At 37.3% G+C, this 22104-nt stretch overlaps 2 protein-coding genes across 3 annotated transcripts in view; one reads left to right on the top strand and one right to left on the bottom strand.

Moving 5' to 3' along the window:
• The first annotated feature begins 6568 nt into the window (after positions 1-6568).
• Positions 6569-18155, top strand: PIGH (phosphatidylinositol glycan anchor biosynthesis class H). Its single transcript, XM_051977877.1, has 4 exons — positions 6569-6835; positions 14838-15047; positions 15728-15811; positions 16083-18155. Exons 1-4 carry the CDS (start codon positions 6656-6658, stop codon positions 16173-16175), a joined length of 567 nt encoding a protein of 188 aa, XP_051833837.1. The 5' UTR covers positions 6569-6655; the 3' UTR covers positions 16176-18155.
• Positions 18156-20432: 2277 nt separating this feature from the next.
• Positions 20433-22104, bottom strand: part of PLEKHH1 (pleckstrin homology, MyTH4 and FERM domain containing H1) — a 69049-nt gene continuing 67377 nt past the window's right edge. For both annotated transcript variants that reach the window (XM_051977875.1, XM_051977876.1), the window contains exon 29: positions 20433-21533. In XM_051977875.1, the coding sequence (XP_051833835.1) occupies positions 21372-21533 (162 nt within the window). In that variant the 3' untranslated portion in view covers positions 20433-21371. The remainder of the gene's footprint in view (positions 21534-22104) is intronic.

Raw genomic sequence — 22104 nt, 5'->3', positions numbered from 1 at the left:
AATCGGCCACAGGTTTAAAGTGAAAGAATTCACTCATTCCTGAATTATTAATTGCAAAATAAAAGTTTATTGTTGGATAGAAACCAGTTTGCTAAAAGATTGACTTCTATAGTGGCAGAGTCCTATTAAGGAAATGGGATCTTATGCTGAGAGAATGCTTCCTCAGCGGGCAAAGTCCTCGCAGCTGAGTATGCTACTTTAGGCCTTCTGCAAGTAGAAAGTTTAAGGGTATCTTGGTGGGGAGCTGGGACAGCCTGAGCTGATCAGACCAGGATTTCTCAATTGAATGAGAATTTAGAATTTCAAAAAGATCAATGGGAGTTGATTTGCCGGTGAATAGTATTACTTCTCTCATCCTGGGAGGATGGGCTCTCTTTAGACTCCTTGGAGACTGGGAGATCCTGATCAAAAAAGGGAACACAATCTCAGAGTGATAATTTTAAAGGAAAAGGGAACAGTTTCACTCCTGCTTCAAAGGCAATATCCTGAATTTAAATGAAGACATAAATTTTCCAAGTAATTCAAAGTAACACTAATTGCCATCTGATAATTGCAAGGAAATACCATATTCTAGCTATTGTACTGTTTAAAAAACAAAACAAAACAATGCTGTTATATCTCCTTTTACAAGTGAGTTTTTCCTCTTATTATGACAGACTCAGAACTTTAGAGCCAAATGTAACTTAGGTAGATGTCTAGTCCAACCAGTATTTAAAAAATAATCCCCTTTACAGCAGTACTTCCTTGATGCCAGGGATTATTTTTCCTCTGGAGATGAATGGAGGAAGTAAAGATTTTCCCTTTTTAAAAAAAATTGTCCTTTTTATTATTATGAACATTACAAACATCAATAAACATGAGCATTTGTATAGAAATAAAAGAATTATATATAAAACATACCCATTAATACCCATGAAGTACAACTTATTTTTTTGTAATATTTCATATTTTAAAATATGGCTTCTACATAGTTCCAGCACTGCCCTACTTGTCTTTGCCCTCTTTCTGCTCTTATTTTTTTTTTTTAATGATTCACTGATCTTTTCTTTCATCATTTTAGTATCACTATTACTATCTGTACATTGCCCTATTTCTGCCACCACCCAAAGTACTCCTTCATAAAAGTATAGTCACAAAAACAAATCCATACTTTAGCCATATCTGAAAATGTCTCTCATTTAGCTTTTTTAGTCCATACAGTATATTTCATCATTAGTCTATTAAAGTCCTAATTGATTAGTTATTAAGTGTTGATCAGAGTCTTAAGTCTTTCAATGTTATTTTCCTTTACAATGATATAGTTATAAAAAGTATTCACCTGATTCTGTTCAATTTACTCAACATGTTTATACAATTTTAAAAAATAAGACTTTTGTTATTTCTTAAGGAGCAATATTATGTTCACATGCTGTAATTTCTTCAGTTATTCCCCAGGGCACCCACTTTTCCCTTTCTCCTAAGTAACTTGCAATAACAAAAAAATGCATTTTTTTTTTTTTTAGGGCAGCTAAGTTGCTTGGTAGATAGTGTGGCAAGGCTGAAGTTAGGAAGAGTCATCTTCCTAAATTCAAATCTGACCTCAGACACTTACAGCTGTGTGACCCCCGGCAAGCCATTTAATCCAGTTTGTCACAGTTCTTTATTTGTAAAATGAGCTGGAGAAGGAAATGGCAAATTAAGCCAGTGTCTTACAAGAAGCAACAACATGTTTTTGTATATATGATTCATTAATCTCTTTTTTTGATCCACATGGGGTTTTTAATAAGAGTGATGATATCAGTTGTTCACAGTATAAATTTTGGGGTACAGCTTCAATCCCAAATTGCCATCTAAAATGGTTTTGACACTTTACAACTTTGCCAACAGTGCATCAGTATGCCTGTCCCTTCAACAATTGTTATTTCCCTTTGTCGTCTTTGCCAATATAATGAATGTGAGTTAGAACCTCAAGAGTTGTTTTTTTCTTTGAGGCTCTGCTGTAAACTCTTTTGAGTTTACTTCTTGGGTTTGTTTTTTATTTTCAATTCTCGGACTGGGACTTTTGTGCTTGGGTCAATCCTTTCGATGCTCTTAGACAGGTTAGGTAGGAGGATTTGTTTGGTACTATCCCCTCTATAGTTGGAATGCTGCCATGTCTGATATTGTAATGCCACAGTCTCCTTCAACTGCCCAGTCATTCTGCCCCAAATCTCAGGCTATCATACCGTCCTTCCCTTTTGATCATCAGAATAATTGATAAGGATAAAATAATTTATATTTTAGAATATCAGATGCTGCTCCCCATCCCAATGTATTAGAATAACAGATGCCTTTCCCCATCAGAATATAAGATAATCTTCACCTCTCTGGTGCCTCCCCATCATGTCATTCTCACCCACTCCCCATTATGTCATTGTTTCTGACTCCCTATAAAGAATCTCTATACCCCACATTGTATACTGGATACTTGGAGACAAGAGTCCGACCCAGTCAACTGACTTACTCTCCAATAAATTCAATAACTATAACTCTCTAACCTCTAAATTGCCTCAGTTTCTCCGGCATTACAATATAAATAGTTTTAACTCATCAGCTAGGCTGGAACCTCATGATGACAGGGATCTTCCTCTGGAAACAACATTGGCTCCCTAAACTTCCTTTATCTAGTAGTGTTGCTAATCATTAAAGAAACCTGCAAATCAACCTTAAGCCAAACGATCCCTTCACAATCCTCTTCCCACTTATGGTAAGGCATAACAATTGGAGGTAGCAAATTTTTCATGACCTATTTCTAAGAAAATCCCTAATTCTCCTTAGGAGAGAAACATGATTCAAGTATACCAGAGAAAACCAATAGCGACCAGGCCAACCTCTATTTGAAAATCCATCTCCTCTTCTACCAGTACCCAGAAGTACACCAGCCAATATTGTTTTCAGAGAAAGATCCCTGTCATCATGGAAGTTCCAGTCTAACTGATGATTTGGCTAGAGATAATGAAATGGGGGCATCTCATGAACAGGACCTGATCAGGCTTGGACAAGCAGGAGAAATACCATTTCCCTGGCTGAAACACTGCTTTCAGGCCTAAAGAGAAGAGAAAGCTTAAGAGGCAAAGAGGAAGAAAAAGTTTAATGTTTGTTTTTCATGCTATTTCTCTATTTTTATCTTTATATCTCCTTTAACACCTGTCCTCAGGCAGTTTACATAGTAGGCCTCAATAAATGTTTGTTGTTGATTACTGTTAAATCCAGCTGAGTAAGGAGTTGGACATGTCCTTTGGTTGTTCTTGACATAAGACTTTTGGACTCCTTAGAAAAATCTATTTACTACACAGATCTGACAAAATGCCAACCTCTTATTGTTGCTATAAGTTGCCCTCTTGTACCCTCCAGGAAGCTTTAATGTCTGTTCTAAGTTTTTAAGAGATCTCTGATTGTTCCTATTTAGATCTTGTAACTTCTTGTACTTTATATGGGGCCCAAGGAAGTGGCAAGTAAATGAATTTTAATGAGGAACTAGATTTTGTAAGAGAACTTGAGATGCAGAAATTTAACTAGCAGAAGAGGTCTTGAAGCTTTTTCCAGCATTTATTTATACTTAAGAATGAAATATCCATTTTTGAAAAAGTACTTTCACTAGTAAGACTATTTTTTCCCTTTATTATAACTTTTTATTTACAAGATATATACATGGGTAATTTTTCAGCATTGACAACTGCAAAACCTTTTGTTCCAACTTTTCCTCTCCTTTCCCCCACCCCCTCCCCCATATGGCAGGTAGACCAATACATGTTAAATATGTTAAAGTATATGTTAACTACAATATATGTACATATATACACACAGGTATTTTGCTGCACAAGAAGAATCAGACTTTGAAATAATGTACAATTAACCTGTGAAGGAAATCAAAAAATCCCAGGCAAACAAAAATAGAGGGATTGGGAATGCTATGTAGTGGTTCACACTCATTTCCTAGAGTTCTTTCACTGGGTGTAGCTGGTTCTATTCATTATTGAACAAATGGAACTGATTTGGTTCATCTCATTGTTGAAGTGAGCCACATCCATCAGAATTGATGATCATATAGTATTGTTGTTGAAGTATATAATGATCTCTTGGTCCTACTCATTTCACTCAGCATCAGTTCATGTAACCCTCTCCAGGCCTTTCTGAAATCATCCTGCTGGTCATTTGTTACAGAACAATAATATTCTATAACATTCATATACCACAATTTATTCAGCCATTCTCCAATTGATGGGCATCCACTCAGTTTCCAGTATCTGGCCACTACAAAGAGGGCTGCCACAGCCCTTTCCCTTCCTTAAGATCTCTTTGGAATATAAGCCCTGTAGTAACACTGCTGCATCAAAGGGTATGCACAGTTTGATAAATTTTTGAGAGTAGTTCCAAATCACTCTCCAGAATGGTTGGATCTGTTCACAAATCCACCAACAATCTATCAGTGTCCCAGTTTTCCCACATCCCCTCCAACATTCAGCATTCTTTTTTCCTGTTATCCTAGCCAATCTGACAGGTGTGTAGTGGTATCTCAGAGTTGTCTTAATTTGCATTTCTCTGATTAATAATGACTTGGAACATCTTTTCCTATGGCTAGAAATAGTTTCAATTTCTTTGTCTAAAAATCTGTTCATATCCTTTGACCATTTATCAACTGGAGAATGGCTTGATTTCTTATAAATTAGAGTCAATTCTCTATATATTTTGGAAATGAGGCCTTTATCAGAACCTTTGACTGTAAAAATGTTTTCCCAGTAGTAAGACTATTTTTAATTCATAACTGTAAACTAAAAAACCGAGTTTTCTCAAAAAACAGTGGTTTTTGGTTTTTTTTTAAACTCAGTGTACAGAAATAAATATGACTTCTTAAAAGCCACACAACCAACCAGGAAATAAGATTCTGGAGGAATATCAATTAGAAATCAAATATATAATGTTAGAGCTTGAGAGAATCTGAAACACCATTTGTACCAACCCTTTCATTTTATAGATGAGAAATCTGAGGACTTAAAAAAAATAACTTGCTCAAGGCCACCTAGCTACTTAAGTGGTAGAAGAACTAGGACTAGAAACCAGGGTTGTTTCCACTATTCCACAAATACTGGCATATTCTGAAATACAGCCTGTTATTTAAATGGATCATTGATGCTTATCTGTAAACTGCCAACTCTACCAGAGAGAACTTCAGTCCACCTTATTTATTGTTTTTTAAATAATAGTTGATCATCTCTGTTACTTGCTGTTATTAGGTATAGTTTATTCCTGGTTCTGCTTGTTTCATTCAGCATAAGTTCGTGTAAATCTTTTCAGGCCTTTCTAACATCAACTTGGTCCTCATTTTTTATAGAACAAATAATATTCTATTACTTTCATATATCATAACTTATCCAGCCATTCCTCAATTGATGAACATCTACTCATTTTCAATTCTTTGCCACCACAAAACGAGCTGCTACCAACATTATTGCACATGTGTGTCCTTTTCTCTTCTTTATTATTTCCTTGGGATATAGACCCAGGAGTGGCACTGCTGGGTCAAAGGGTATGCAGTTTTATAACCCTTTGGGCATAGTTCCAAATTGCTCTCCTAATTTGCTTATGGTATCACCCTTTACACCCAAATCATGAACCCATTTTGACCTTATTTTGATAAGTCTAAGCTGAGTTTCTGGCATTTTCCAGTTTTCCCAGCAATTTTTGTGAAAGTGAGTTCTTATCCCAGAAGCTGGAATTTGGGGTTTCATCAAATACTAAATTACAATAGTCATTATTGTGTCATGTGTATCTAATCTATTCTTGTTTATTTGTTCAGTAGAGAGTTTCCAATTCTATATTAATTTTTGTTCAATTATAGATTTGGGTTAAAAAAAAAGGGCAATTTGTGTCGGGTGCAGCATTTGCTTTAAGAGGCATGCTGGGATCAATATATTTCTTCCCACCAGCGGAGGCTTTGCCAATATGAACACTGTGGCTCCACTCACCATTTTTACAACAGGGAAGCAGTTTACTCCTGAAAAGAGGCAACCTCTGGGGAGCATAGCTAATAGGTGGCATCTTACTGCCCAGTAGCCCAGTCATAGAATGACTTGTCCCAAGGTTAAGAATTTGGACCGACAGTAATATGCAAAGGGCGAAGCTTTTTCCTTATTCAAGGTTTCCTTGAGTAAATGACTGTTGGCTATGCTGCTGTTTCAGGAATATCTTTCTATTAAATAGCTGTCCAACGGCCCGCACTTTTGTCACCCTCCTGAAAGGCGGACTAAATAGGAGACTACGCGGGTCGGCCTCTTCCTGCTTTCAGGACTCTCTACCTAAGGACTGGGCTCCCCTCGCAGACCTCAGGAGGCCGTTTGTAGTTTTAAAGTTTAATGGTTTCCACAGATTGAGCCTACAGTATGGCGAGCTTAAGCGTCCGAGGGGCCGCTACTTTCGCTCTGCGGCTTGATTACCGAAGGAAACGGAAGCGGGACCCTTTTTCAAAGCGTCTGTCACGTCCCACCGGCAAAGACCTTTCGCTACTTTCAGAGCACAGGTTTCTACGAAGAATCGCGAGACCCGGGCGGAGGCGGGGCCGAACCTTTCTCCTTTTCGGAAGTGCGTAAATGACAAGAGGGCGTGGCTTGGCTGCGAGGGTAGCGTGAGATCAGGGGCTATGGAAGAGCAGCGCAACTTCTCGGACATAGACGGCGGGCACCTGGCTCTCCAGCGCCGCTATTACTCCCCCTCCTGCCGGGAGTTCTGCCTCAGCTGCCCGAGGCTCTCGCTGCGCTCGCTCACCGCCGCCACCTGCACTGTGTGGCTGGTGGCCTACGGGCTCTTCACTCTCTGCCAGGTACGGACCCTGCGGCTCCGCCGCTGCTCGGGGCTCCAGCCTTTGCTGTCCCTCCCTTCTACCCCAGCTGCTTTCCTACTTCCACTCGCCGGGCTTCGGATGCTTACCAGCCTGGGGACTGACTCCGGACATCTGTTTGCCTCGGTTTCCTTATCTGTAAAATGAGTAGTAACAGCACCTACTTTTCAGGGTTGTGAGGTGCAAATAAGAAAATAGTTGTAAAGTGCTTAGTATGGTGTCTGGCACATAGTCCTATGTCAATGTTAGTTATTATTTGGTCCGTATCTGGGGGTGGGTGTCTACTCAGTACGGGCTGTTGGACAGATATTTAATAGAAAAATATTCTTGAAACTGCAGCATAGCCAACAGTTATTTACTCAAATACCCAATGTGTACGAGAGACTCGGAGCTAAACGCTGGAGATGCACAGAAAGGTAAAAACAATCCCTGTCTGTGAGGAGCTGCATCCCAAGGCGGGAGATGACATGCAAAAAAAAAATAAAAAGTACACGCAAGATATAAACTTTTTTTCTCTCCCCTTTTTAACTGACCATGTAACATTTCATTTCATAATTAGTTTATATTTATAAAAATAATTATACCTGCTTCAGACTGTTCTGTTCAGGACAAAATTAGCAGGGAATTGGGATCTCAAATTGTATAATAAAAACAATGTGCATTCTATTCAGTGCATGTTGCTGAGAAAAGTTTGTTTTTGTCTTTTACAAGCCTACATTGACCATCCAATATTCCCACTTGAGCCATAGGAGCTGTCATATGTTAGAAGTATATCCAAATATGCTGGTTCTAGTCCATCAAGCTTAAAATCTTTGTTATCCATTTCAGCATTTCTGATTCTATCAGAATCTTGGGTTCTCTTGGATGTTTGGCTTCAGTGAAGAATTGTCCAAAGCACTCATAACAGATTTCATAGAAAAGACAATTGAGGAGTGCTGGGGTGCTTTCCAGTCCTCCATTGCCTTTAAAATATAAACTTCTATTTGACATTTTAAGTCCTTTATAATCTGGATCTGAAATAGCCCAAGCAATAAAATTCAAGACAGCTGCAATGAGGAAAGTTTAGAATTTATTTGGTTCCGATCTGGGGAGTTCTGATCATACCTTACAGAACTAAAGACAGCCTTATAAGCATTTCTGTTTGGCTTGTTACATTTTAATCTGTGATTTGCATTTTACCACAGGAGGATGGGGGTTTTACAGGAGAATCGCACCGGGGCAGATATTTTAACATAGATAGATCGGTTTCGATTACCATCCTCCCCTCCCCATACCACCCTTAAGAGTATTGTTGAGCCAGCCCTTTGAAGTGCAAAAGAAGTCCCCCAATCTAGCTGAGCAAATTTTCTTCTGCTGGCCCAAGGCGGAAAGGAGGGCCATTTGTCCATTTCAGATCCAACCTATCTATTCATATTTACCATGACTCTACTTACTCTATAATCTAGCCAAACTGGGCTGTTTGCTATTCCTCATACTAGATATCTCATGTCTTTTCTCCATTCCTGTTCTCTGTGCCTAAAACACATGCCATTCTTAAGGCCTTATCTTAGAATTCTTACATTCTTCAAAAACTTAGATAAGGTACTACTTTGTATAGCAGACCTTTCCTTATTTCCATCCAAATTAGCTCATTTACTTGGTATACATATTGTATTTACTTATGTGCCCACATATTTTCCCTTATAAAATCTAGGCAAACTCCTTGAGGGTAGGGATTGTTTTACTTTTTTCATTGTATTCCCAATATCTAATATAGTGAATCTTACTAAGTACGAGTTGATTGATTTACCACAGCTTCTAGTTTAGCCTTCTGGTACAACATAGGACAAGTCTATATCCTCTTCTACTGGACAGTCCTTTAAGTGTTTGGAGACAGCTATTATAACGCCTCTCTTTTTTTTTTTCTTTTCCAGGTTAAAACAACCCATTCTTCTATGATACGGTTTTCTGACTTGTCTATATGCTGGTCTCCCTCCTGCTTTCCACGTCTTAGTAGAGATACTATCTGATTTAGACGATTTAGGCAACTCCTTAAGACTGATTTATTTGTTGAGGCTCATAGAAAGATTAAATATCTTATCCTGTATTATATACTAAAAAGTATTAGAGTGATATTGGTGCCTAGATATTCTTAATTTCAAGCCCACCCCTCCTTTGGCCTCCTCTGATAATATCTAACATCTCTGTATTCCTAACATTCCTCTGTATTCCAAAAAAATTTGCCAGACGTTTTACATATATTATCTCATTTGTACCTCAGAGTAACCCTATGAGGTACATGATCCAAAAGGAGAGGCTAAGTGACTTCTTGTCCATTAACACAGAGCTAATAACTTAACCAATAACGGGCAAGATTTTTTTTTTCCTAGTAAATTTATTTATTTCTAATATACATTATTTTATGAATTGTGTTGGGAGAAAAAAATCAGAGCAAAAGGGAAAAACCATGTGAGATAAAAAAAACAAAAACAAAAAAAGTGAACATAGCATATGTTGATTTATACCATTCTCCTTCGTTCTTTTTCTGGATGCAGATGGCATTTTCTGTCCAAAGTCTACTGGGATTGCTTTGGATCACTGAACCACTGAGGAACCAAGTCTTTCATAGTTGATTATGGCACATTTCTTGCTGTTATTGTGTACTATGTATTCTGGTTCTGCTTGTTTCACGAGCAAGATTAGAACATAGGTCTTCCCAACAAAAAATCTAGCATTGTCTTTTCTGGCACCTAGCTTCCTTGACTCCACGTGATAACTTCTGTGTTCCTGAAAATTACCATCTTCTTAGGCCGAAATTTGAGGCCTTTCAAAGGCTGATCCTACTTTAATCCTCCAAATTAATATGCTGCTCTGCCTGTTTTTCACAGACTAGAGTGTCTATCACTACATATATCTGTTTGAAATTCACACATTATCATTGCTGTTCTGTCTATTTTTCACAATCTAGAGTATCTATCACTACATATATCTAATTATTTCCTGGTCTTCAAAAATCACCAACTTAAGTCTCCAAGAAATCTTCTAAAGCTATCCCAGCCCACAGAGATCCTCCTTACAATTTATATATCACTTATTGTCTGAACCATTAATTTGCTACCTCATTACTTCTTTTTATTCTCTGTTGTAGAACTACAGCTATCAATGCAAATTGCAACTCTTTAATTAGATAAAGACTAGAATTGACTGAGACACAGAGAGGGCTTAAATGATTTGTACAGAGTTGCACAGATAATTGTTAGAGGTAGTTAGTGTTTTGAGCCCAGCATCTTTTTTACTAAGACAGCACAGCTGCTGTCTTTCTGCTTCATTATGCTACTTGCATTACAAAATAATTACCTATGTGTAATGAAGAATTAGAGGATTGGATTTAGAATCAGGAAGACCTAAGCTTATACTCATTTTACTAGTTATGTGACCCTAAGCTAGTCATTTAACTTCTCATTGCCTGTTGCCTCATCTGTAAGGTGGAGATAATAGCACCTATCTCTCAGAGTTGTTAAGAAGGTAAAATAATATTTGTAAGGTGCTTTATAAACTTAAAATACTATATGAATACCAGCTATTATTATTATTAGTAGTAGTATTACTATCTTTTTGGAATACAGAGGAATGTTAGGAATACAGAGATGTTAGATATTATCAGAGGAGGCTTGAAATTAAGAATATCTAGGCACCAATATCACTCTAATACTTTTTAGTATTTAATACAGGATAAGTTATTTAATCTCTCTATGAAGTAATATGAAAATATATGCTTTTATAAAAAGTACCAAAAAAGGTTTCTTGGTTGTGCTTTTGGCATTTTATTAATCCATAGTCTCTCTGGCCTGTTTATATATCCTTCTTCAGCATACATTACACATGTGACATTTTTCTTTCTCCTACTCATATCTCTGTGTAAGTCATCTTTTTTGTTGCTTCACTACTATACATTTAATAACTTCCTCTTATAGCTGTGAAAGAAATACTCCCTCACTTCAATTTATTGTGAATTGCATTGTATCCTACTTTACATGAGTTTTGGGCAAAAATGGGACTGTATATGTGTGTGTGTGTGTACATATATATATATATATATATATATATACACACACACCTCTATATATAGGTAAAGAGTTGTTTTACATATATTAATTTCTTTATAATGAAAAGACTGGAAAGACTTTTGTGCTATTACCATGGGAATTGGGGGACAAGATAAGGATTTTAAAAAGTAAAAGGAAATTTTTATAAAAAGGGTTTGTCACTCTTTTCAGTATAGTTCATACTAATCAAAACTATTAAATTATTACTTCATAGAGCTAGAAAATAAAAAAGAATTCATCTGGAGAAACAAAATAAAAATATCAAGAAAATTAATGAAAAAAAAATTTTAAAAGGGGACCCTCTGAGTATAAGATCTCACTATAACAAAATCATTATCATCAAAACAGGCAGTTCATAATGTATTAGGAACTAGAGGGAAGATAATAGTATGATCTGATTCAGAGTGCATCTATAAAGGAACACATTAACTGACCTGTGGTAAGACAGAACTAGAAGGATGTGATGGCTATAGGAAAGTTTTTTCAGGTAAACAAAAAGGATATCAAGAAAAGATATTTAATAATAAGTATTAGACAGAAAAAGGAGAGTCACTATTGAGACACCATGAGAATGGTGAATAGAATGCTTCACTTGGAGTCAAGAGATTTGGGTTTGAATCTAGCCACATAGATACTGTGATCATGTTCGAATCAATTGACTTCTGTCAGTGTCAGTTTTCTCATTTGTTAAAAGAAGATAATAATATTGGTAATATTGATTGAGTTTCAGTGATTGTGAGAGAAGTGCTTTGAAAAATTTCCATACTTTGATTTTTGATTTAGGATTAGAGAAATGAATTCTTGCTATCCTTGGGCCTCTCAGATAGATGGGACATATCAGAAATGGGGCATTCTCTTGCTTTGTGCTTATTTTCTATATATTTTCTATCCACTTATCTGTATACTTGTTTTTCCCAGTAGAATATAATTTTCTTGAAGGCAAGGATTTTATATTGGTATTTGTAATCCCAGCACTAGAGGCAGTATAAATCGGCATATGATTAATAAACTTCTATCCTCTTATATAATAATTCTGAACCACTATCATTGTTCAAACTCTGTTGTCTGTTCCCCATCGATCACTCCTTATTCTTATCTCCTCAATGTAACACCCCCCACCTTTCTGACCCCTCCATTGTCTCTCAACTTCCAGTTTTCCCCATTCTAAAACTTCTTATCCCTTCTGTTGTGCCCTCTAGAATGCTCCATAATTTGAAACTTACTTTCTTCTTAAACCTTTTCATTTCTCACTCTCTTTGTACTCACTGAGACTTTGGCTCCTTCTTGATGACAAAGTCTTCCTGACCATTCTCTGCAGAATTGTTTTCCCTTTCTTCGCTGTCCTTATTTCTTGTGACATAACTTCAACTGGACTTTCCTACAGCAAAGCAATCTGTTTTACACTACCTAATTCAGTGGTTCTCAAAGTATGTTCCAGAGAATGCGAGGAGTTTTTGAAACCCTTTCAGAGAATTCTACAAATTCAGAATTTGTTTCTATTTCTAATGTGATAAATATCTACAACTGTAACTGACATAAACAAAAACTTTTTAGATAGATTCTCAATATTTTTTAATAGTGCAAAGATAATGAGAACAGAAGTTTGAGAACCATTGACTTAATTGATTCATACCACAGCAGCTTTTCCAAACCTTTTCATCCCTCAGACTTCTCATAGTTGTCCATCCCCCTTATATTTCCCTGAAAAAATTGAATCCATTTACCTAGAACTCCCTCTTCTCTTCTCCTCTCTTCTTTGTCTCTGCATGATGAGAGAACCTTCTTACCAGGAGCCACTACGTTCTGAATTAGGCACTTAGAGCTCATTCCATTCCATCTTCTCCAGTAGATTCTCTCTTTATCATCCCTGCTCTTTTTCTGATTTTCAGTTCTCCCTGAATACTGACTGCCTTCCCTGCTGTCTACAACATGCCCATATCTCCCTCTTTACTCAAAAAATCCTCACTTGATCCAGCCATTCCCCTCTAGCTGTCATCCCATAGTTTTTCTCCTTTTCATATCTTAACTTCTTGAGAAAGCTGCTTATAAAATCTGTGCTTCCAGTTCCATTTTTTCCTCATCTTATATTAACTCTTGCATTCTGGCTTCTAGTGTTGTCATTTACCTGAAACTGCTCTCTCCAAATTTTAAAGTGACAAATCTAATAATATTCATCCTTCTTTCCTTTCCACAGCCTTTGGCACTATCACCTTCTTCTCCTTGATACTCTTTTCTGTCAAACTTTTTGTGGCACTGCTCTCTTCTGGTTTTCCTCTTACCTATCTTAAGTGCTCCTTCTTTATCTTCTTGGCTGGATCTTTATTCAGGTAAGAGCCACTAACTGTGGTTGTCCCCAAAGCTCTGTCCTGGGCCCTCTTCTTCCTTTATGCTATTTCACTTACCTCCCAGGAATTCAGTTATCATCTCTATATGTAGATGATTCTCAGATTTGCTCTCCTTTATTTTTCTCTTGTTCTCCATTCTCATTTCTTACCACCCAATAGTATGTCCAAGCCACCTTATTATCTTTCCCTCTCAAATCTTCTTATTTTTGTAACTTTCCTGTTGATGTCAAGGGCACCACTATCTTTCCAGTCACCCAGGCTCTAAGCCTAGGAGTCATCCTCAACATCTTATTTCTTCCCCCTTCCTCTCTCTCATGCTGTGGTATTCTGTCATTTGCCATGTCCTATCATTTCTTTCTTTGTAGCATCTCTCACATATGCTTCTCTTCTTCTGACAGGCCACCATCCTGACATAGGCCTTCATTACCTCACTCCTGGGCTATTGCAATAGCCAGGCAGTTTGTTTCCTGTAATTCTCACCTTACTTTAGTTCATGCTGTATACAGTTGTCAGTGATAAAGGGCAGAGACCATGTCACTCCCCCTCCTCAAACTTTAGTGACTTCCTGTTACTTCTAGAATCAAATATAGCATCCTTTGACTTTCAAAGTCCTCATATAGTTCCAGTTTTCTTACACTTTCATCATAGCAATTCAGTGACACTGGCCTCTTTGCTATTCCTTGCATTGGACACATTTTCATCTCTCACTTCTGGGCATTTTCACTGGCTTCCCCATCTTTGGAATTTTTTTCCTCCCCTCTTTGCCTGTGGTTTCCCTGACTTCTTTCAAAGCTCATTTAAAGTTTCACTTTCTCTAAGAAGCCTTTTCTTATCCCTCTTAATGCTGGTACCTTTCTTATGTTGATTATCTACAATTATCCTCTTTATATCTTGTTTGTACATTTTGTCTCCCTAAGTAGACATAGTGCTTGGCACATAGTAATTAAGTAATTACATGTTAACTCAGTTACTTAATAAATGCTTGATGAATTGAAATTCAGGGGATAGCTCGTTATATAACGAGTTATTTGGATGCTACACCATCAACCATCAACTGAAAGACTGAATAATCCAAGGTTTGGGACTATAGGTATGAGTACTTGTTCTAGCAGGAAACAACTACCTAATCATCCACTTAGTAAAACTAAGTTGAGTAATATAAGTAATATGATTGTGGAGCTCTTAATTTTTCTTTTTGTATCCTACAATAGTCCTATATTCTAATTGAATGAATGAACCAGCTGTGCTCAGGCAACACTGAAACACTAAAGGAGAAAGATTGAAGTTCCAATATTTAACTTTTTGGAGGAAACACTTCTGGTTTTGGTAATGATACAAAGGCTACATCGTACAGTCTTCCTGGCATCTCTTTCCACCTGCTCCTCTCATTTCCTTAATCTCCTTTATATTGCTGGAGAGAAATTCTTAACTTCCCATTACTGGACCTACGTATTATCTTGTGGTGTTGTGCCAGTTTGGTCATAGCTAGGATGATGAAGACATATAAAATCTGGTGCAGTTTTCTCATTGGCTCCTTTTCTCTTCTTTCCTCAGAACAGCATGGTCCTCTCTGCTGCTATCTTCATCACTCTTCTAGGGTTGCTTGGTTACCTCCATTTTGTGAAGATTGATCAAGAAACCCTACTGATCATTGGCTCTCTTGGCATCCAAATGACTTCATCCTATGCCTCAGGAAAAGAGAGTACAACTTTCATTGAGATGGGCAAAGTGAAGGATGTTGTCATCAATGAAGCCATTTATATGGTAAATATTTTTCTGGCACATCTGGAATGTTCTTAGAACTCTGAGTATTCCTTAAAATCCAAATATATAGAGTTGGTGACAATATAGAGTTGTATTTGAATGTATCAGATAGATTCAGCCTTCATTTAATAGCCAGAAAATATACATGCACATTTTCCCAGTGAAGGCTTTATTTTGTGCTTACTTTGAGGACCAGTTCCAAAGAGAAAAATCAAGTTTTTATTTGCATATAGAATATCATAACTGGAAGGGATCTTGGGGAATCATCAGATCTGAACTTATTTTGCAAATGAAGCCAAGAGAAGTGGAATGACTTGCCCATCATCTTCATGAAGTAGGCAACACACTGCTTTTGCAGTATGCATTTTAAAATGTATGATCTTGTTATTACAGAATCATACTTATATATTATTCTATAGTTTATAAAACTCTCATGACAATCCATTATTGCCTTTATTGTAGATGAGTAATAGGGAATTACTTCAGACATCTTCTAGCCTGGGTTCTGTGCAGTCTTGCTGTGTTGCCAGTCTAGAAAATGTTATCACTTTCCCCCTATCTTGTTACTATCATGTACATTTTAAGCATATTTATTACCTATTGGGAAGGTAGCTCTTTGAAGATAACTCTCAGCTACATTCTATGTTTGTGCTTCTACCATTTGGTTTATTCTCTTACAGCAAAAGGTGATCTACTACCTGTGTATTTTACTGAAGGACCCAGTAGAACCACAGGGAGTGTCACAAGTAGTGCCTGTCTTCCAGGTGAGCCCAGATGTCTTGCCTCTCTGAATTCAAGTCAGGTGATAAATTCTTTGAGAGACTAGGTGGTGATTTAAATATCTTTGAAACTCCACAGTACTTGGTATAAAATAGCTAATTAATACATATTTTAATTAACGAATAGATGAAGTTTATTGTATTTACATATAAAGGTAGAGCTTTTTGTGAAACTGGTAGATTGAGTTGTACTCAGGGTACTAATAACCTCCCAAAATCATTAGTTCTGATTGTATTTCTCCTCTCTGGACTTTAGAGTGCCAAGCCCCGACTGGACTGCTTGATTGAAGTATACAGGAGCTGTCAAGAGATCTTAGCGCACCAGGAAGTCACGTCAGCAAGCTCATGAGTCCCATCTAGCAGACTTCCATCCTGCTTCCTGTCAAGATAATTCCAGAATCTGGAGCCATTCATTTGTTTGGGCCAGTTGTGTATCACATGGCAGCATGGTGTAGTGGAGAATGTGCTGGCCTTGTACTCAAGAACACTTATGTTTGAGTTCTCCTTCTGGGCCCTGTGAGCCTACGGAAGTGCCAGACCTCGGAGGGCCTCAGGTAGGGCAGTTACCGGCCTTGGGAGAGGAAGAATCACAGCCACAGTCCTGAATGACAAGTGCCAGATCATCAGCAAAACCTAGCCATGATGACCCACATGGAAGTCGGGAAGTGTAGAGGATTAGAATAAGTGACAGACTGAATGGATCATAGCTTTACCACGGATCCATTATGTGAAGTTATACAGGTCATTTTTGTTAATTTTCCTTTCTATATAGCGGGAACAGTGTCATAGTTTTATATTGCCTTCAGCACCTTAAAACTGCTTGTTGAAAGGAATGAATGAATGTGAAATGGACATAATTATATTCCATATCACTGTGTGGGGAGAGGTAAAATATAAGGGAGATGAGAATGAAGTCAAGTCCTTTGGAAGAAAGGAGTCAGATTGAAACAAGGGGGTATTATGAAAGTGATTATAAATAAAACAGAACTGGGAAAATTTATATGTTTTGCTTTCTCTTTATAGTGGAGAGAATTATGGAAGAATTCTGAGAGCAGAATCTTTTAATAGCTCTTTTTCATAGCTCATGATTAGAGGGAATGAGTGATAAGTCAAAAATTGATGATGTATTTGCAAAAATAACCAGAAAGTCTCTGGTCTTCAGGTTCTTTCGATATCACACTTGACCCAACTCTAAGATGTGAGTTCCATTTTCGATAATGCTAGGCAGTAGAGTTTGACAGATCAAATAAGTTGGTGCAAACCACATTTCTTTACAATTCTAGAGGTTTATTCTTCCCTAAATAGTGTGTCCTAAGGAGTCAAATTTTAGATAGAATTCTGAGGTTCTTTATGACTATAACTTCTCTCCTATGATATTTGAGAGACTAAACAACTCAGAATCATAGAATTGGAAGGAACTTCAGAAGCCCAAAAGAAATTTCCCCCCAGTACTGATATACTGTTGGTGGAACTGTGAATGGATCCAACCATTTTGGAGAGCAGTTTGGAACTATGCTCAAAAAGTTATCAATCTGTGCATACCCTTTGATCCAGCAATGTTACTACTTATATCCCAAAGAGATCTTAAAGGAGGGAAAGGGACCTGTATGTGCAAAAATGTTTGTGGCAGCCCTGTTTGTAGTTGGGTAGACACTGGAAACTGAGTGGATGCCCATCAATTGGACAATGGCTGAATAAATTGTGGTATATGCATGCTGTGGAAAACTATTGTTCTGTAAGAAAAGATGAGCAGGATGATTTCAGAGAGGCTTAGAGAGACCTACATAAACTGATACTAAGTGAAATGAGCAGAACAAGAAGATCACTACACACAGCAACAAGAATACTATACTACAATCAATTCTGATGGACATGGCTCTCTTCAACAATGACATGATTCAAACCAGTTCCACTTGTTCAGTGGTGAAGAGCACCATCTACACTCAGAGAGAGAACCATGGGAACAGAGTATGGACCACAACATAGCATTCCTACTCTCTCTGTTGTTATTTGCTTGCATTTCGTTTTCTCAATTTTTTCTTTTTCTTCCTTCTTGATCTGATTTTTCTTGTGCAACAAGATAACTTTATAAATATGTATAATATATTGGCTCTAACATGTATTTCAACATATTTAACATGTATTGGACTACCTGCCAGCTCGGGGAGGGGAAAATTTGGAACAAAAAGTTATGCAAGGGTCAATGTTAAAAAAAATTACCCATGCATATGCTTTGTAAATAAAAAGCTTTAATTTAAAAAAAATGTAAGAAAAAGAAATCCCTCTCCCCCCCATGAATAAATAAAACATTTAATAAGTGCTTACTATATTTCAGGCAGTAATCCCTTTAGGTTGTTATTCACTGAAGACTTTCAGTGATAAGGAACACACTACTTCTTAGAATAGGTCATTGCAGTTTCATGTAGTTGTAAATATTAAGAAAGCTTTCCTTATTGAGTTAAACATCTGTTTCTGCAACTTTCTTCTGCATTGTCAAGTAGAGCATGGCTGATCCCTCTTCTATAGAATAGCCTATCATATAATATTTGCAGTCAACAGTCATGTTCTGCCAAGTCACTGTGCAATCTTGTTTCCCCATCTTAAAGTTGAGGGTCACTCATACATTTTGGGAGATGTCTATCCCAATATTGGCAAGGATTCCTTGGTACATATGTTGCTTACCTTATGACTAATGATTTATAAGCTCTACTAAGAAAACTAATTGTCAGCAACACATCTTGTGAAGAATTTGAGGGGGAAAATGGAGAATCATTTAGGTTTTGGCTAGAAAAGAAAGAATTGTCACTTAATGACCGAACCTCCACGGGTTCTAACAATTTCTATGATCTGTGTGAAATTATTTATGATGTTGCTGTCAAGATATTATATTAGTTGGCTTCCTCACAGACAGCTGCTTCAACTGCCTTTGTGTCTTTCAGGCAGATCGATATACTCTTCTGTGATTTATGTTACTACTGCCAGAAGTAATGCAGGTAGCTCCAGAGAGAAATGGCTTGTTTCTGGGTGAAGTATGGTGTTCTGATATTAGACACAAATAACAGAAGTATCAGAGACATTGGTTCTAAGGGAGCCTTTTCTCTTTTGAGTCCTCATGGCCCCGGGGATGTAATTATAGTCAAAGGATAGGAAGAAGTTAGGAACTGAATAAATTGCTCCAGCAATAAATTGATCTGCTGTATTCTCCATCATTACCAACACAAAATGCCAACTACCTCTAGTGGAAAGGTAAACTTAAAGAATAATAGCATCCTCTCCCCCATTCTCTGGACCCCTCTTGACCATTGACCCTTCATAGCTCCCACAACCAAGAAAGCAATCTTTGCAAATATGCAGCTCTGATCTTTTCAGCAACCACAGCTACTGAACACTTGCCACTGAAGTCCTTATAATTGTCAAATGGTTTAACATCAGAAACAAGGTTTTATTGGTGGAAATGACATTTTAAAAAATGTATTGCTATCTGCTTAGCTACTACTGTATCCTGAATACCCTGAGCCTTTCCATTTGACTTGTGGCAGAAATCTCCCATGTGTGTTGTTTCCTACATTAGAATATGAACACCCTAAGAATGGGGACTATTTTGCTTTTCCATTTGTGTTTCCAGTACTTTATATAGTAAGATTAATAATATATGCTCATTGATTCATTTTGCATGGCATCGTGAAGAAGGAAATGATAAGTCACTTTAGTATCTTTTCCAAGAAAACTCTAAAAGGGTTCAAAAAGAGTCAAACACAACTGAAAAATGACTAAACAATAAAACAGAGCATTGACAAACTCCAAGGGAGGGAAGAAGAAAAAAATGGGGAAAAGATCCATAAAACCTAGTGTAAATAATTCCTTTTTTTGGTTGTTGCAAATACCAACTTTTTACTTATTGTTGCAGACAAGATTATTCCTGTTTGCAAGGGTTCAGGACATTATGAAGTAAGATTGGATATATGCTCAGCCTTCCATACCTGCCCTGGAAGGATGACTATAATAAGGTATGTCAGATGAATCTTCATTTCCCAATTGAAGGGAAGAGGTAGGAACAAGAACAGTGAAGTTACAGAGTACATTTGAACACACAATTAGAAGTGCTTATTATCTTGTTCTTTCCAGCTTAGAGTTTATAAGAGGGGTTTGATAGAGCCAGAACTCAGAGAAACCAGGTCCAACTCCATCCAGTTTTATCATCGTGAAGGGGATTGGTGTTTCAATGTCAGGATTCAAAACACTTGGGTGGAATTGGTTTTCCATGCAGCTATCTCTGCTCTCTTCCTCATAAATGTTAGGTCTACTTGAGTGTTAGGAAATGAAATTGTAGTCTTACTAAATGTTGGAAAGATAGTATTTTTATCTTGTTGGCTTTGGATGGAGTATAGAAACCAATAAAAATCATCTGCCTTGGTCTCAGTGAAGAGAATTTGGTTATAGGAAACAAAAAAGAAGGAAGCTTTGGTTTTCTTTCACAATTTTTTTTTTTAAAGATGAAATATACTTAGATGTTCCAGTGAGCTTGGCTAATTAATATTTCCCTTAAACTGACTGACGGCCACAGAAAGCACAACATGTCTTAATGGATACAATTAGGATCACAAGCTTTAGTAATTCAATAAAGCTGCCAAAAAGCAGATAGTGTATTTATTTGGACCTTCAAAGACCAGGAAGAAATCAGCGCAGTTAGTTCTTTGTGCATAGTAATGATTGCTTATTTTTAAAGCATTTGGTCCACTGATTAAACCCAGACAAGAGGAGATAATCTGGTAAGGGTCCTGGGACAGTGTAAGGCAGTGAAGTTTGCCTATAGTCTAGAGTATAGCTCATTAACCTCAGTCCCTACCAAGGTTAGGACGGCATTGTGAAACAATATACTGTCGCACAAGTCACTGCAAGTATTCACTCCTACTTAAGGGACTGAGTTTCTTTTCCCTTTCATTGAGGTAAAAGTGTACCCATCGTCCTTCTCTGCAGTTCCAACTCTCCTTCCTTAGTCTGGATAGAGTGTTGGGAGATAATGAGTAGTATTCCTTTCCAGAAACAGGAAAGAAATCCATTCTTTCTTCCCATCTCCTGTTACCTCATCAGTATGTAAATAAAGCTCTTGGTGGTAGGCCATAAGTTCTGGAAAGGTTAGCTTGTATCATCAGATATGAATTGAATGTGTGAGAGAATTGGCTGCCATTAACAAACCCCAAATGCAGAGAATTATGAATGATTTAGGAGATATTTTTCTTTTCAAGGGCAGTGTCCTGGATTTTGGATGATGTTTGCATAGAATCCTGACCTCTCTTGGAAGTCTGGTAGAATTGCATTCAGAGGCTGGCCATTTTATATTTGGCCTCTGTCATTTGGATTTAGATTTGGGAAACAGCATACAGTAGATTGCATAGATATTGTCATGTGCCTATAGAATGGGTGAAAATTTGAAACCGGCATAAGGGATGGAATGGGAGTTAGCACATAATAGAAGCAGGGACCCAGCAAGATGTCACCAAGTCTAAAGGCACAAAATGAGGGGAGAAAGGACGAGGAAAGATGCTCATAGAAGCGTTGGCCCCTTTGTGTTTTGTGAGGCAGAGGCAAGGAACTGTTTTCCATCCTTTCCTTGGAAGTGTCGAATTGGAGGTGTATTTGGAGATGAAGCTGAGATTGTAGAACAGTGGTTCATATAGCTGGCCATCATAAATGTCAACTCGGCAATCTGGGAAGAAGAAAAAAGCAAAATATGCTTTAGTCTACATTCAGACACCATTAGTTGTTTCTCTGGCTATGGATAGAATTTTTCATCCTAAGTCCTTCAGAGTTGTCTTGGATCATTGTATTGCTGAGAATAACTAAGTCATTTTCAATTGCTTATCTTATACTATTCCTATTACTTTATATACCATACATTTCCAAGTAATATACTATCTGCATGAGCTAATGTAAGTCAAAGAAAGGAAAATAACTAAAATCTGGAGAGGTTCAAGTCTGCTTGGACACTCTGAATTACTGCCTGCATTGAAGTCATAAAATTTAGATGGAAATAGAGACATCTTTTGACCCAAAGCAATATGGTCTCTCTTCTAAGTTTTAGAGTTTGAAGGGACTGTAGCACAATTTATTGGGATCTGGGTTAAAATCACAGCTCTGCCATTTATTAGCTGTGTGTGACTTTGCTCAAGCCCTGACATGCTGATCTCGCCTGTTCTGCAAAATAAGGATAAACATACTTTCATGACTTCATTGAGCTATAATATATGTTAAGTATTTTATAACCCCTTAAGTGCCAT

Source organism: Antechinus flavipes, chromosome 2 (genome assembly GCF_016432865.1).
Source record: "Antechinus flavipes isolate AdamAnt ecotype Samford, QLD, Australia chromosome 2, AdamAnt_v2, whole genome shotgun sequence".
Lineage (NCBI taxonomy): Eukaryota > Metazoa > Chordata > Mammalia > Dasyuromorphia > Dasyuridae > Antechinus > Antechinus flavipes.
The sequence above is the reverse complement of the archived record's forward strand: the minus strand, read 5'-3'. Positions and strand labels throughout refer to the sequence as shown.